Below are 12109 nucleotides of genomic sequence, written 5' to 3' on the forward strand. Positions count from 1 at the left end.
ATCATCAAAGAAGATATTCATTACCTTTAATTCTTATAACTTTTCTTAGCAATAAAATTCATGGTAAGACAGCTAGCAGATAAAAAATGTACAAGTACATAGTTTAAAACAACACTGATTAGCACACCAAAAGAAAATTGAGCCAATCCTTGTTATATGTAATACAAATATCTTATATATGTACATTTAGCTGTGTTTGGAGACCCACGTTTCTGCACATATATAATTATTTAAGACATAGTTTATGTATAGCTACCATGAACACAATAAAATACATTTTATTTCTATATTAACACATTTTAACCTATCTTAGTGATCTGTAGAAAGATCTAGACAATGATTCTGGTTTTAACTACATTTCTTTTTTGTTTCTTTACCTTGGAGGTCAAGACATCTTTATGACAGAAGAACAGAAGAAATACTATAATGCAATGAAAAAGCTGGGGTCCAAGAAGCCACAAAAGCCAATTCCTCGTCCAGGGGTAAAAAAAAATATGTATCTTTAGCATATAGATTTTCAAATTATTTCTAATTCATTTTTAATGCACATCTTTAATTTCTAGATACTACTTGAAAAATTTACTCTGCATTCAATATTATTCTCGTTTCTTTGCAGAACAAAATCCAAGGATGTATATTTGACCTAGTGACAAATCAAGCATTTGATATCAGTATCATGGTTCTTATCTGTCTCAACATGGTAACCATGATGGTAGAAAAGGAGGGTCAAAGTCTATATATGACTGACGTTTTATATTGGATAAATGTGGTTTTTATAATCCTTTTCACTGGAGAATGTGTGCTAAAACTGATCTCCCTCAGATACTACTACTTCACTATAGGATGGAATATTTTTGATTTTGTGGTTGTGATTATCTCCATTGTAGGTAAGAATATTTATTATTCAGATTTTATTTTTTGAGTAAAGCTAAACTTCACTTATGCTCAAGGAAGTATATTCTGAATTCTTGAATGCAGATTTATTCTTGAGTAAGTCAGTATAATGAAAGAATGAAAAAATCCTAAAAAGCAAAATAAAAATATCTGTGTCTCTCATACTACAGTGTTTCTGGGTTTACGCTACAGGCCCCAAAGCCAAATATTTCTATCTGTTAGAAGGAAATTATACTTGTTGATATTTAGTTTCCAATATTACCTTTGCAAAGCTAGTTACCATGTTTATATATAGCTGTGTATATAGCTGTGTCTTGGAAAAACCAGTGTTGAATCTGAAATCACTTCTGGTTTTAGCACATGTGAGAGTTGTCATTTGATTAATGATAATATCAATAGCCAGAATATCTGTGAATTTCTGAAAATTCTTCCAGAATTTAAAGTGAAGTTAAAGTCTCTAGAAATGCCAGTTTTATTTTTTAAGGCTTAATACTTCACAAGTGTATAAAATGCGAATCATTCCTCAACCAGCCATGGTCATGTCTGTGAATAACAGCACATGATTTTATACTTCCTACATATTCATTATCATGGCTGTTTTTCTATCTTCTTGGGGTTTTTTTCATTATTTTCACATATCTTGCAAAATATTTTAGGACTGTATTTCTTTTTAGAATTATAAACTTTTAATAGAGATTATAGAGATTATTTACTACAAACTTAATCAACAGGTTATCAGTCTGAAAAGGTTAAAGGTTGCATAACTTAGACTCATAAAACTGAGTGCCACAGAACAGAATAAGCATTTAAAATCAATATTTTTGGAAAAGGATATTATCACCAGAAGTCATACCAAAATTGATATAGGAAAATCAATTAAAATTTAGATGAGAATTTCACACTAACAATAATAATTCTGAAAGCATTCCCATTAAGTCAGGGAAAAAAAGGTGTCCCTGTATCATCCCTGTTTTTAATAGTGTTGGCCAATGCAATTAGATAAGAAAACAAAGAGGTACATATATCCAAACAATGGAGCAAACGATCCTTATCTTAATATAATGACCTTCTTCATATAATGAAAGAACTTCTTCATATAATGAATGACCTTCTTCATATAATGAAAGAGAATCAACTAAAAATAAATTCAATTAGAGTTGAAAAGGTACAAATTTTAAATTACATGTGCCAACACTAATAATCTTATACATGAAAAAAATAGAAAATCTGATTCACAATTGCAATAAAAATAAAGTAAATTATCTAACAATAACTTTATCATATGAGATTTCTGAAGAAAACTTTAGGATATAAAAGAAAGCTGAAATAATTGAACGGATTATCATGTACTTAGATAAGCTTCTATCATTGTAATTAAGACTTTTTTATTTATTAATCTACAAGTTCAAGGAAAATATCAATGAGTCTTTTTATGCAGTGGGGGTAATAAATTGACAATAACAATGTAAGTCTAAATGATTCTAAATTCATCAGAAGAAAATTAGGGTGATAAGAGATGGCTTATTCTGCAAAATATTAAGACTTATAATATTGATGTTAAGTAAAACTGTTCAAATACAAAAGCTCAATGAGTTTGAAGAGAGAGTCCAAATTAAACTTTAATGTATAATTACCAATTTACTGAGTGAACAGATCACATGAATCAAAGTCTATAGTTAAAAAAAGAGATTCTAGTAGGAAATATGTGGAAATAGACATATAACCATATACTCTTATAGTCCTTTCTATTCATAACACAAATTTGTAAAGCTAAAAAAAAATGAAGAAGAAATGACTGCACAAAAAAACAAAATATTCTTTGAGGAAAAAATCATCATAAATAAAAGGTTGAAAGACAAAAAATAGGGGAAATGTTTATGTAACAGTTAAGGCTGAGAAAGGATCAATACTTTAAATAGAAAATTGTTCTTATAAATTAATAAGAATATAGTAAAAATTCCAATAGACACATGGGCAAATACCAACTAAGCCAAAAACAGAAGTTAAAAACAACCAATAAGGATACAAAATGACAAAATACAAGACAAAGTGTGGATTATTTTCACAAAAAATGCAAATAAATTACAATAGTAGATGTTTTCAAATGTCATGACCATTTTTTGGTAAAAAATTATAAAGAAGAATGGTAGTACTCAATACTGGTGAACGTGTAAGGTATGAGCACATTCATATACTGCCATTAGAAATGTTAATTAGTACAGGCTTTCTGGAGATAGGTTCAGCTATATATAGTGTATTTATATATACACATACATACTATATATAGTATATATTATGTATATATATAGCATGTGTATATATATATATGGTATGCGTGTATACATAGTATGTGTGTATTTATATAACTGTATATATGCTGTTGAAACAAGTTCTGTTAATATATTATTAAAACATACTCATGCAATTAGGAGAACATACCTATTTAGATATTCATTTCAGTAACAAAAATGGAAACAGTATAAGTGCTAGTCTTCAATCTGTGGTTATTTTAAGAGAGCATTATACCACTATAATAAGTTATTTTGTTGTCATTTTTATGAAACTATCTCCATGACACATAAATAAATTAAAATAGGTTACAGGCTGGGAACCATGGCTCATGCCTATAATCCCAACACATTGGGAGGCCGAGGTGGGTGAAATCATTTGAAGTCAGAAGTTTGAGACCAGCCTGGCCAACATGGTGAAACCCGTCCCTACCAAAAATATAAAAATTAACCAGGTATGGTGGCGCATGCCTGCAGTCCCAGCTACTCTGGAGGCTGAGGCTGGAGAATCACTTGATCTTGGGATGCGGAGATTGCAGTGAACCAAGATCACGCCACTGCACTCCAACTTTGGTGATAGAGTGAGACCCTGTCTTGAAAAATAAATAAAAAATAGGCTACAAAAAAAGCTTATATAACATGAATACATTTGTTTGTGTGTGTACATATGCTTGCACAGAAAAATGTCTGAAGTGATACTCAAAAAAATATTGATAATAGTTATTGTTGTTGACATTTCAGGTGGTTTATATTTTCTTTTAGTATTTAATGGTATTGGTTGAATTTTCTATGTGAGTAGGTATTATTCTTAAAATTTAAAACACTATTATGGAGGAAGAAAATGGCCCATGAACTTAGTAAAAAGGAGAAAATGTCAGAATGGTAATGTCAGTCATTTTTCTTTGGAATTGCTTAATCCTTTTTAAAGTAATTGCATTCAGTATAAAATAACTGTCTTGAATTCATAAGAAACGAGTTGACAGATAAAACTGTTTAGAGTCATCATTTTATGTAGCATAGATATTTAGATATTTTATTTCTATTATTTTCCTCCACACATAGGTATGTTTCTAGCTGATTTGATTGAAACATATTTTGTGTCCCCTACCCTGTTCCGAGTGATCCGTCTTGCCAGGATTGGCCGAATCTTACGTCTAGTCAAAGGAGCAAAGGGGATCCGCACGCTGCTCTTTGCTTTGATGATGTCCCTTCCTGCATTGTTTAACATCGGCCTCTTGCTTTTCCTGGTCATGTTCATCTACGCCATCTTTGGGATGTCCAACTTTGCCTATGTTAAAAAGGAAGATGGAATTAATGACATGTTCAATTTTGAGACCTTTGGCAACAGTATGATTTGCCTGTTCCAAATTACAACCTCTGCTGGCTGGGATGGATTGCTAGCGCCTATTCTTAACAGTAAGCCACCTGACTGTGATCCAAAAAAAGTTCATCCTGGAAGTTCAGTTGAAGGAGACTGTGGTAACCCATCTGTTGGAATATTCTACTTTGTTAGTTATATCATCATTTCCTTCCTGGTTGTGGTGAACATGTACATTGCAGTCATACTGGAGAATTTTAGTGTTGCCACTGAAGAAAGTACTGAACCTCTGAGTGAGGATGACTTTGAGATGTTCTATGAAGTTTGGGAGAAGTTTGATCCAGATGCAACTCAGTTTATAGAATATAACAAGCTCTCTGATTTTGCAGCTGCCCTGGATCCTCCTCTTCTCATAGCAAAACCCAACAAAGTCCAACTCATTGCCATGGATCTGCCCATGGTCAGTGGTGACCGGATCCATTGTCTTGACATCTTATTTGCTTTTACAAAGCGTGTTTTGGGTGAGAGTGGGGAGATGGATTCTCTTCGTTCACAGATGGAAGAAAGGTTCATGTCTGCAAATCCTTCCAAAGTTTCCTATGAACCCATCACAACCACACTGAAACGGAAACAAGAGGATGTGTCTGCTACTGTCATTCAACGTGCTTATAGACGTTACCGCTTAAGGCAAAATGTCAAAAATATATCAAGTATATACATAAAAGATGGAGACAGAGATGATGATTTACTCAATAAAAAAGATATGGTTTTTGATAATGTTAATGAGAACTCAAGTCCAGAAAAAACAGATGCCACTTCATCCACCACCTCTCCACCTTCATATGATAGTGTAACAAAGCCAGACAAAGAGAAATATGAACAAGACAGAACAGAAAAGGAAGACAAAGGGAAAGACAGCAAGGAAAGCAAAAAATAGAACTTCATTTTTGATATATTGTTTACAGCCTGTGAAAGTGATTCATTTGTGTTAATAAAACTCTTTTGAGGAGGTCTATGCCAAAATCCTTTTTATCAAAATATTCTCAAAGGCAGTGCAGTCACTAACCCTGATTTCCTAAGAAAGGTGGGCAGCGTTAGCAGAGGGTTATTTTTGCACTGATGATTCTGTAAGAATCGTAAGAGAACTCTGTAGGAATTGTTGATTATAGTAAACAAAGGTGATTCAGTTTTTTGGTTTTTAATAAATCAGAAGACCATATAGAAAACTTTTACATCTGCCTTGTCATCTTTTCACAGGATTGTAATTATTCATATTTCCCATGTAAATAAACAACACACACACACACACACAGAAAAATCTATTATTTATCTATTATTTGAAAATCAACAAAAGTATTTTGCCTTGGCTTTGCAATGATAGAAGTAATGAACATTAGTAATGAATGTTTAGTTAAAATGCATTATTAGGGAGCTTGACTTTTTAGCAATGTACAGAGGTTATTCTATATATTGAGGTGCTTAAATTTATTCTACATTGCATTAGAACCAATTTATATGTGCCTATAAAATGCCATGGGATTAAAAATATATGTAGGCTATTCGTTTCTACAAATGCTTTTCATTCATCTTGACTCACATGCCAACAAGGATAATACTTACCTTTAGAGTATTGTGTTTCATAGCCTTTCTTCTTTCATATCCCTCTTTGTTCATAGAATAACCACAGAACTTGAAAAATTATTCTAAGTACATATTACAGTCCTCAAAAAATAAAGATAACTGAGAAAAAAAGTAATTGACGGAAGTTCTATTTGCTATTACTTATATAGCCTAACATTGGGCTGTGCTGCCCAAAATACTGATAATAGTCTCTTAAACTTTTGTCAAATTTTCCTGCTTTCTCATGCGGTATTGTTTAGTCATCCTTTAGCTGTAAGCAAAGTTGATGAAATCCTTCCTGATATGCAGTTAGTTGTTTGACCATGGTATATGTTTGAGCAGATAATAACCTTGGCACAGTATTTATTGCATCACTTGTATACAATCCTGTGTTTGGCAAGCTTTCAAGTCATATACTATGACAGACTTTCAACACAGATATATGTGTTTAGTATGAATAAAAAAGCATTGAAATAGGGATTCTTGCCAACTTGCTCTCTTGCCACCAACTTACTTTCCTAAATTATGGAAGTAATCTTTTGGACCTACATACTTCAATGTATACAATGAGGAAGATGTCACCTTCTCCTTAAAATTCTATTATATGAAATATATTTTGCCTCAATCAACACAGTACCATGGGCTTCTAATTTATCAAGCACATATTCATTTTGCATTAGCTGTATACATCTAGTTTTTTGAAAACACCTATTAATAGTACTTTGAAAAGAAATAACCGTAATGCTTTTTTTCATGAGTTTATTTCAGGAATATGAGCTCTTTCTTCTATAAAGTCATTCATGCACAGGCAAAAGTTGAGCTACATAGATAGAACATAGTTTTATTTAGAAGATTTTTGTGGGAGGTTTTGAAGCGAATATATAAAACATCTTTCACTAATTTGCTTTTCATATTTAAAAAATAATAAATTACATTTATATAATAAATGTTTAAAGTACATATTTTTGTTGTTCTGAAAATTGAAAAAGAAAGAGGATTTAAATGTACTTATAGAAACAAACAGTTATGGTTAAAGAATGAGACAGGAAGTCTAGAATGTTTTTAAATTGTGATATATTTTACAACATCCGTTATGACTTTGAGACATTTGTTCTAACGTACGTATAAAACTATATCTAGGGCTAAAGATTCTTTATACCATCTTAGGTTCATTCATCTTAGGTTATTTGAACCACTTTTTAATTTAATATGAAAGACAGCATGCAGTGTTTTCCGAGACTATATAGATCATTGCATCCCATACCTGCCACGCCTGTTGGAAATAGGTTTTGATAATTTAAGTAGGGACCTACAAAAAATATATTACATTCATCAAATTTTTTAATACATTCAATTAAGAATTTAACATCACCTTAAATTTGAATTCAATCTATCATTATTTCAAACTCACAAGTTAACTGCATTATGAATACTTATATAATATAGTATGAAAAGATGTTTGACAGGTTTGTGTGTAATTTTCTATTAATGTTTTTACATTGCCTTGTTTTTATGTAAAATAAAAAATATGGGCAACTGGTTCGTTAACACAATTTCTTCTTAGCTTTTCAAAAATATATATAAAGTTGTTCTTTTTCCTATTTCATGAACTATGATTTTTTTAAAAATAACATGGTTAAGTTTTATATATATTTATGTTTGTTTCAGAAATGTCTACTTGTGACTTTTTATCAATTAAAAACAATATTTGGAAGAAAGAGCCTATTAAGTATAACCTTGAAGTAAAATTAGACTTCTCTTTCCGTGTGGATTACTGTTTGTACTGATTGCATCACCCTTCAGAAGGCACTGTCATATTAATATTTAAATTTTATAATCACTGAACTTACTACACCCAACAATACAGAATGGCAGTTACACTGAAGAATTTAATTTAGAATAAAATGGAAGCAAACAGGTTTTCTAAAAATTTTTTTTAACTGACCAGGTCTCGCTCTGTCACCCAGGCTAGAGTGCAGTGGCATGATCATAGCTCTCTGCAGCCTCAACTCTGGGCTCAAGCAACCCTCTTGCCTCAGCCTCCCAAGTAGCTAGGACTACAGGTGCATGCCACCATGCCCGGCTAATATTTAAATTTTTGTAGATAAGGGGTCTTGCTCTGTTGCCCCAGGCTAGTCTCAAACTCCTGGCTTCAAGTGGTCCTACAGCAATGACCTGCCAACATGCTGGATTACAGGCATGAGCCACCATGCCCCAGACGGGTTTGAACACAAATCTTTCGAATGAAAATTAGAGAATCTAATTTTAGCATTTCGATAGTTACCTAGTTTGCAAAAGATTTGGGTGACTTGTGAGCTGTTTTTAAATGCTGATTGTTGAACATCACAAATATTTAGCATGATTTTATATAATTTTGATAGCTTTATTAAAAAGAGTAAAAATACAATGCATACATAAATAAAGCAGTTCTAAATAGCTATTTCAGAGAAATGTTAATAGAAGTACTGAGAGAAGGGCCAACTAAATTAGGATGGCCAGGGAATTGGCCTGGGTTTAGGACCTATGTATAAAGGCCACCAGTTTTTAAAAAATATCTGTGGTTTATTATGTTATTATCTTCCTGAGGAAAACAATCAAGAATTGCTTCATGAAAATAAATAAATAGCCATGAATATAATAAAGCTGTTTACATAGGATTCTTTACAAATTTCGTAGATCTATGAATGCTCAAAATGTTTGAGTTTGTCATAAATTATATTGTAGTTATACTTGAGACCAACACATTGTAATATAATCTAAGAATAAAAGTTATACAAAATAAAATTATGTTTACACGTATTTTCTGTTTCAGTGAGAATAACCATAGGTGGGTAAAGTCAGTGCATATCTAAATAAGTTGCAGCAACTGACAGCTTTTTCCTTTTCATTGAAAGAAGGACAGCTTTAAACATCCTCCATAAGAAGTGTTCCCGGGAAACAAAGACAAGGATAAAGAATCTAGAATTCCAAAGCAATTTCTTGAAATCTACATCAAGGTTTGTGCAAGGGAGAAAATTGATACAGGAAGAAAAATATGCAAACATTTAGCCACGCAGTGATGTATACATTTTTGTGTAATAGCATTAAGAGGTGGTGTAGCATACATAATGGCTAAGAGCTTTGGTTCACGGAGACTGTATTGTTCCCGTATGACACAGAGGTAGCCTGTGCTCTTACATTTTTAGTAGCAAATTGGTTGCCATACTAACTACTATTACTACTAATATAAATTCTTGATTCTGTATTGTCAGTCATTGTTCTAATTTCTTTGTGTAGCTTGTCTCATTCTACCCTTACAACCACATCATGGAGTATTACTCTTTTTCTCATTTTATAGATGGGAAAGGTGTACCAGCTCTTAAGAGGTGATATAGCATACATAATGGCTAAGAGCATGGGTTCTAGGACTAGAACTATGTTTGTATCCCAGTTAAGTCATGACCCTATGAGTTTGCTAAATACATTCTTTAACCTATATGGGTCTCAACTTTCTTATCTATAAAATGAGGAGAAGAGTACTACTTCGTTACGTGGTTGTAATGACAGAATGAGACAGGCTTCATGAAGAAATTAGAACAATGACTGAAAACACATTAAGAATTTATATTACTAGTAGAGTAGTTAATATGGCAATCAATTTGCTACTAAAAATGTAAGAACCCAGGCTACCTCTGTATCATACAGGAACAATACAGTCTCCATGAATGTTAAATAATGACAATATTTTCTCTATTTTATATGAGTAAGTATAACTATAGTGCCCAAAGGAGTTTCATGCACCCATTGGTAAGTAGTAAATATTTAGTGAAGTGGCATGTACACAAAATAGTTCAAAATTTAGCTACTTTTGAGATTTATGAATTCAAACAACATATTAAAATCAGGAAATGTGCACATTTATAAAGGTCTAGCTTGCTCCCAAAAAGTGGAGGTGGTTCTTCCCATTTTTAGCTGAGTAATTAATACAACCCTCTACATTAGCTGTAAGCATCAAGTCCTGTTGATGGTCATTGGGTAAGATATTCTAAAAATAATTGCTATACTAGGCCATTATTTCAACTTTGTATGTTATCATAATAGCATGTAAAAGGTGTAAAATATTCCTTGGGACTTCTGTACTGATAGTTGTAATAGCCATTCTGCAAAATAGAATTATAATCAGTGAATAATACTGTAATCCATTTCAACATAAGTGATTGTCATACACATAAATTTTTTACAACAACAAAGCTAAATTCTTTCACATTGTAGATAATGCTATGCCATAACCCAAGCAAAATGAGCTGCAGGGTACACGGTAATCTCTCTCAAGGGAGGGAGAAATTACATACTAGCAAGAGCAGAAGGAATTTTGCTGCAATAGTATTTGATGCACACAGGAAATGAAACATGAATAATTGATAGTTATAAACAAGCAATAGAGCGAACATGCTACACTTAGCTTGAATCCCTATTACTCTGAGAGCCATATCTACATTAATAATTGATCTGTCTGAGAAAAAGGTAATTTGAAGAGATTTATGAGACATTGGTAATAACTGCATCATTGTGCTTTAGCTTGAATCTTTTTAAATATGTCCCTAGAAACAATAGATAAAAGCAATGCAAAATAAGTATACAGAAAAGGTTCAGAGCTTGTTAAAATTTTTGAAAATCTAGTAGAATTGAGCAAAAGTTATTCCTGTTTAAGTTGTAATATTTGCTGGCATGACCTAGTTTTTATTTTATTTCCTATAAGACAAAATGTCTTCAAGTTAGTCATATCCTTTTTATAAAAATGTAATTCTTCTCTAATATGCCATCATGATTCATTTCTATTTTTAGTGATACACAAAATTTAGAATTTATGGGAAAATTACATCCAGTGAATATTAAGAATGCTTTCCCATTAAATTATTATTTCTAAATATGTGAAAACATAATCTGGGGTTCCATGTGCTGCTTTAAAGAAATATATTATTTTACTTATGGCTGGCCCTTCATCTGAAGAGTCTCCGGATTTACTCCCTTTAAATATCTTGTGTCTTCTACTCTGTACATTGACAATATGTTAAAATGTGCTTTCTCCTGCTCTTAGGCTACTCTTGAGAACTGCCCATTTTTATATGAGAAAGAACGATATCTTGCTCATATAAGAAAAGGATATAAACCAGCTGTGATACACTAATTCCTTCTAATAGAACAGAAAAAATAAATGGATGGGGTTACATGTGTCTTTATACACAACACAGATAACTATACCCAGGCTCCTGCCTCATAAAAATTGTGAGATAATACATTTGTATTATTTTAAGCTGCTAAATTTGTGATCATTTGTTACAAAGGATCAAACACAAATGCATGCTCCTGTTTTCCAATGTACCATGCTAATATATAAATACAGATGAGCAAATGCGGCTAGAAAGGATATTTTATCAAACCACAATGGCTCATACAGACTGTGAGGGTAAAAAGAGAAGGACACTGATGAGACAGTTTGGCACACTGATCTTGCCCGCAAAAGACTGATGTAGAAAACAAAGGCTAATTGTTATCTTATCAAAAATTTAAAGGAGGAGATTTTCTTCCCTGTTGAGTATCCTATTAGTGTCGACCATTCAGTGCAGCTTATTCTTGACAAAGCACTTTATCAAATTTTTACCCAGAAGCCAAAGAAAATGGGCAATCTTAAGTAATTTTCTCAAAGTCAAAGAGAATCTGAAGTATACTTGTCCCACTCATGCCTTTAAAATGTAGGCCAAGAGAATCTACAGCAAATGTCTTCTAAAATGTTTCATTTAGAACATAAAAATGTTTCTATGTCAATACATTTAAGGAAGGGTGCATTATATATTTCACTCTTACAGTAACATAATTCACTTTAGCATGTTACATGCTTGCAGAAGATATGAGACTCAGGAGTCAGAGACAATAATAGATTATTACTTAGAGCAATAGTAGGAGCCAGAATATTATCATTTTTGTGTTGGTCTTAGACAGCTGGGGCTGC

The 12109-nt window shown here is 32.2% G+C and overlaps 1 protein-coding gene across 2 annotated transcripts in view; it reads left to right on the forward strand.

Annotated features, from left to right (window-relative positions):
• The window catches only part of SCN9A (sodium channel, voltage gated, type IX alpha subunit), a 201476-nt gene extending 192572 nt beyond the window's left edge, over positions 1 to 8904 (forward strand). Inside the window, exons 25-27 of one of the 2 annotated variants that reach the window (XM_011990984.1) lie at positions 378 to 482; positions 617 to 887; positions 4245 to 8904. In XM_011990984.1, coding sequence (XP_011846374.1) covers positions 378 to 482; positions 617 to 887; positions 4245 to 5437 — 1569 coding nt within the window. In that variant the 3' untranslated portion in view covers positions 5438 to 8904. The remainder of the gene's footprint in view (positions 1 to 377; positions 483 to 616; positions 888 to 4244) is intronic. The other variant, XM_011990983.1, reaches the window with a different exon arrangement.
• The last annotated feature ends 3205 nt before the right edge of the window (positions 8905 to 12109 follow it).

Source organism: Mandrillus leucophaeus, unplaced genomic scaffold, assembly GCF_000951045.1.
Source record: "Mandrillus leucophaeus isolate KB7577 unplaced genomic scaffold, Mleu.le_1.0 Scaffold389, whole genome shotgun sequence".
Lineage (NCBI taxonomy): Eukaryota > Metazoa > Chordata > Mammalia > Primates > Cercopithecidae > Mandrillus > Mandrillus leucophaeus.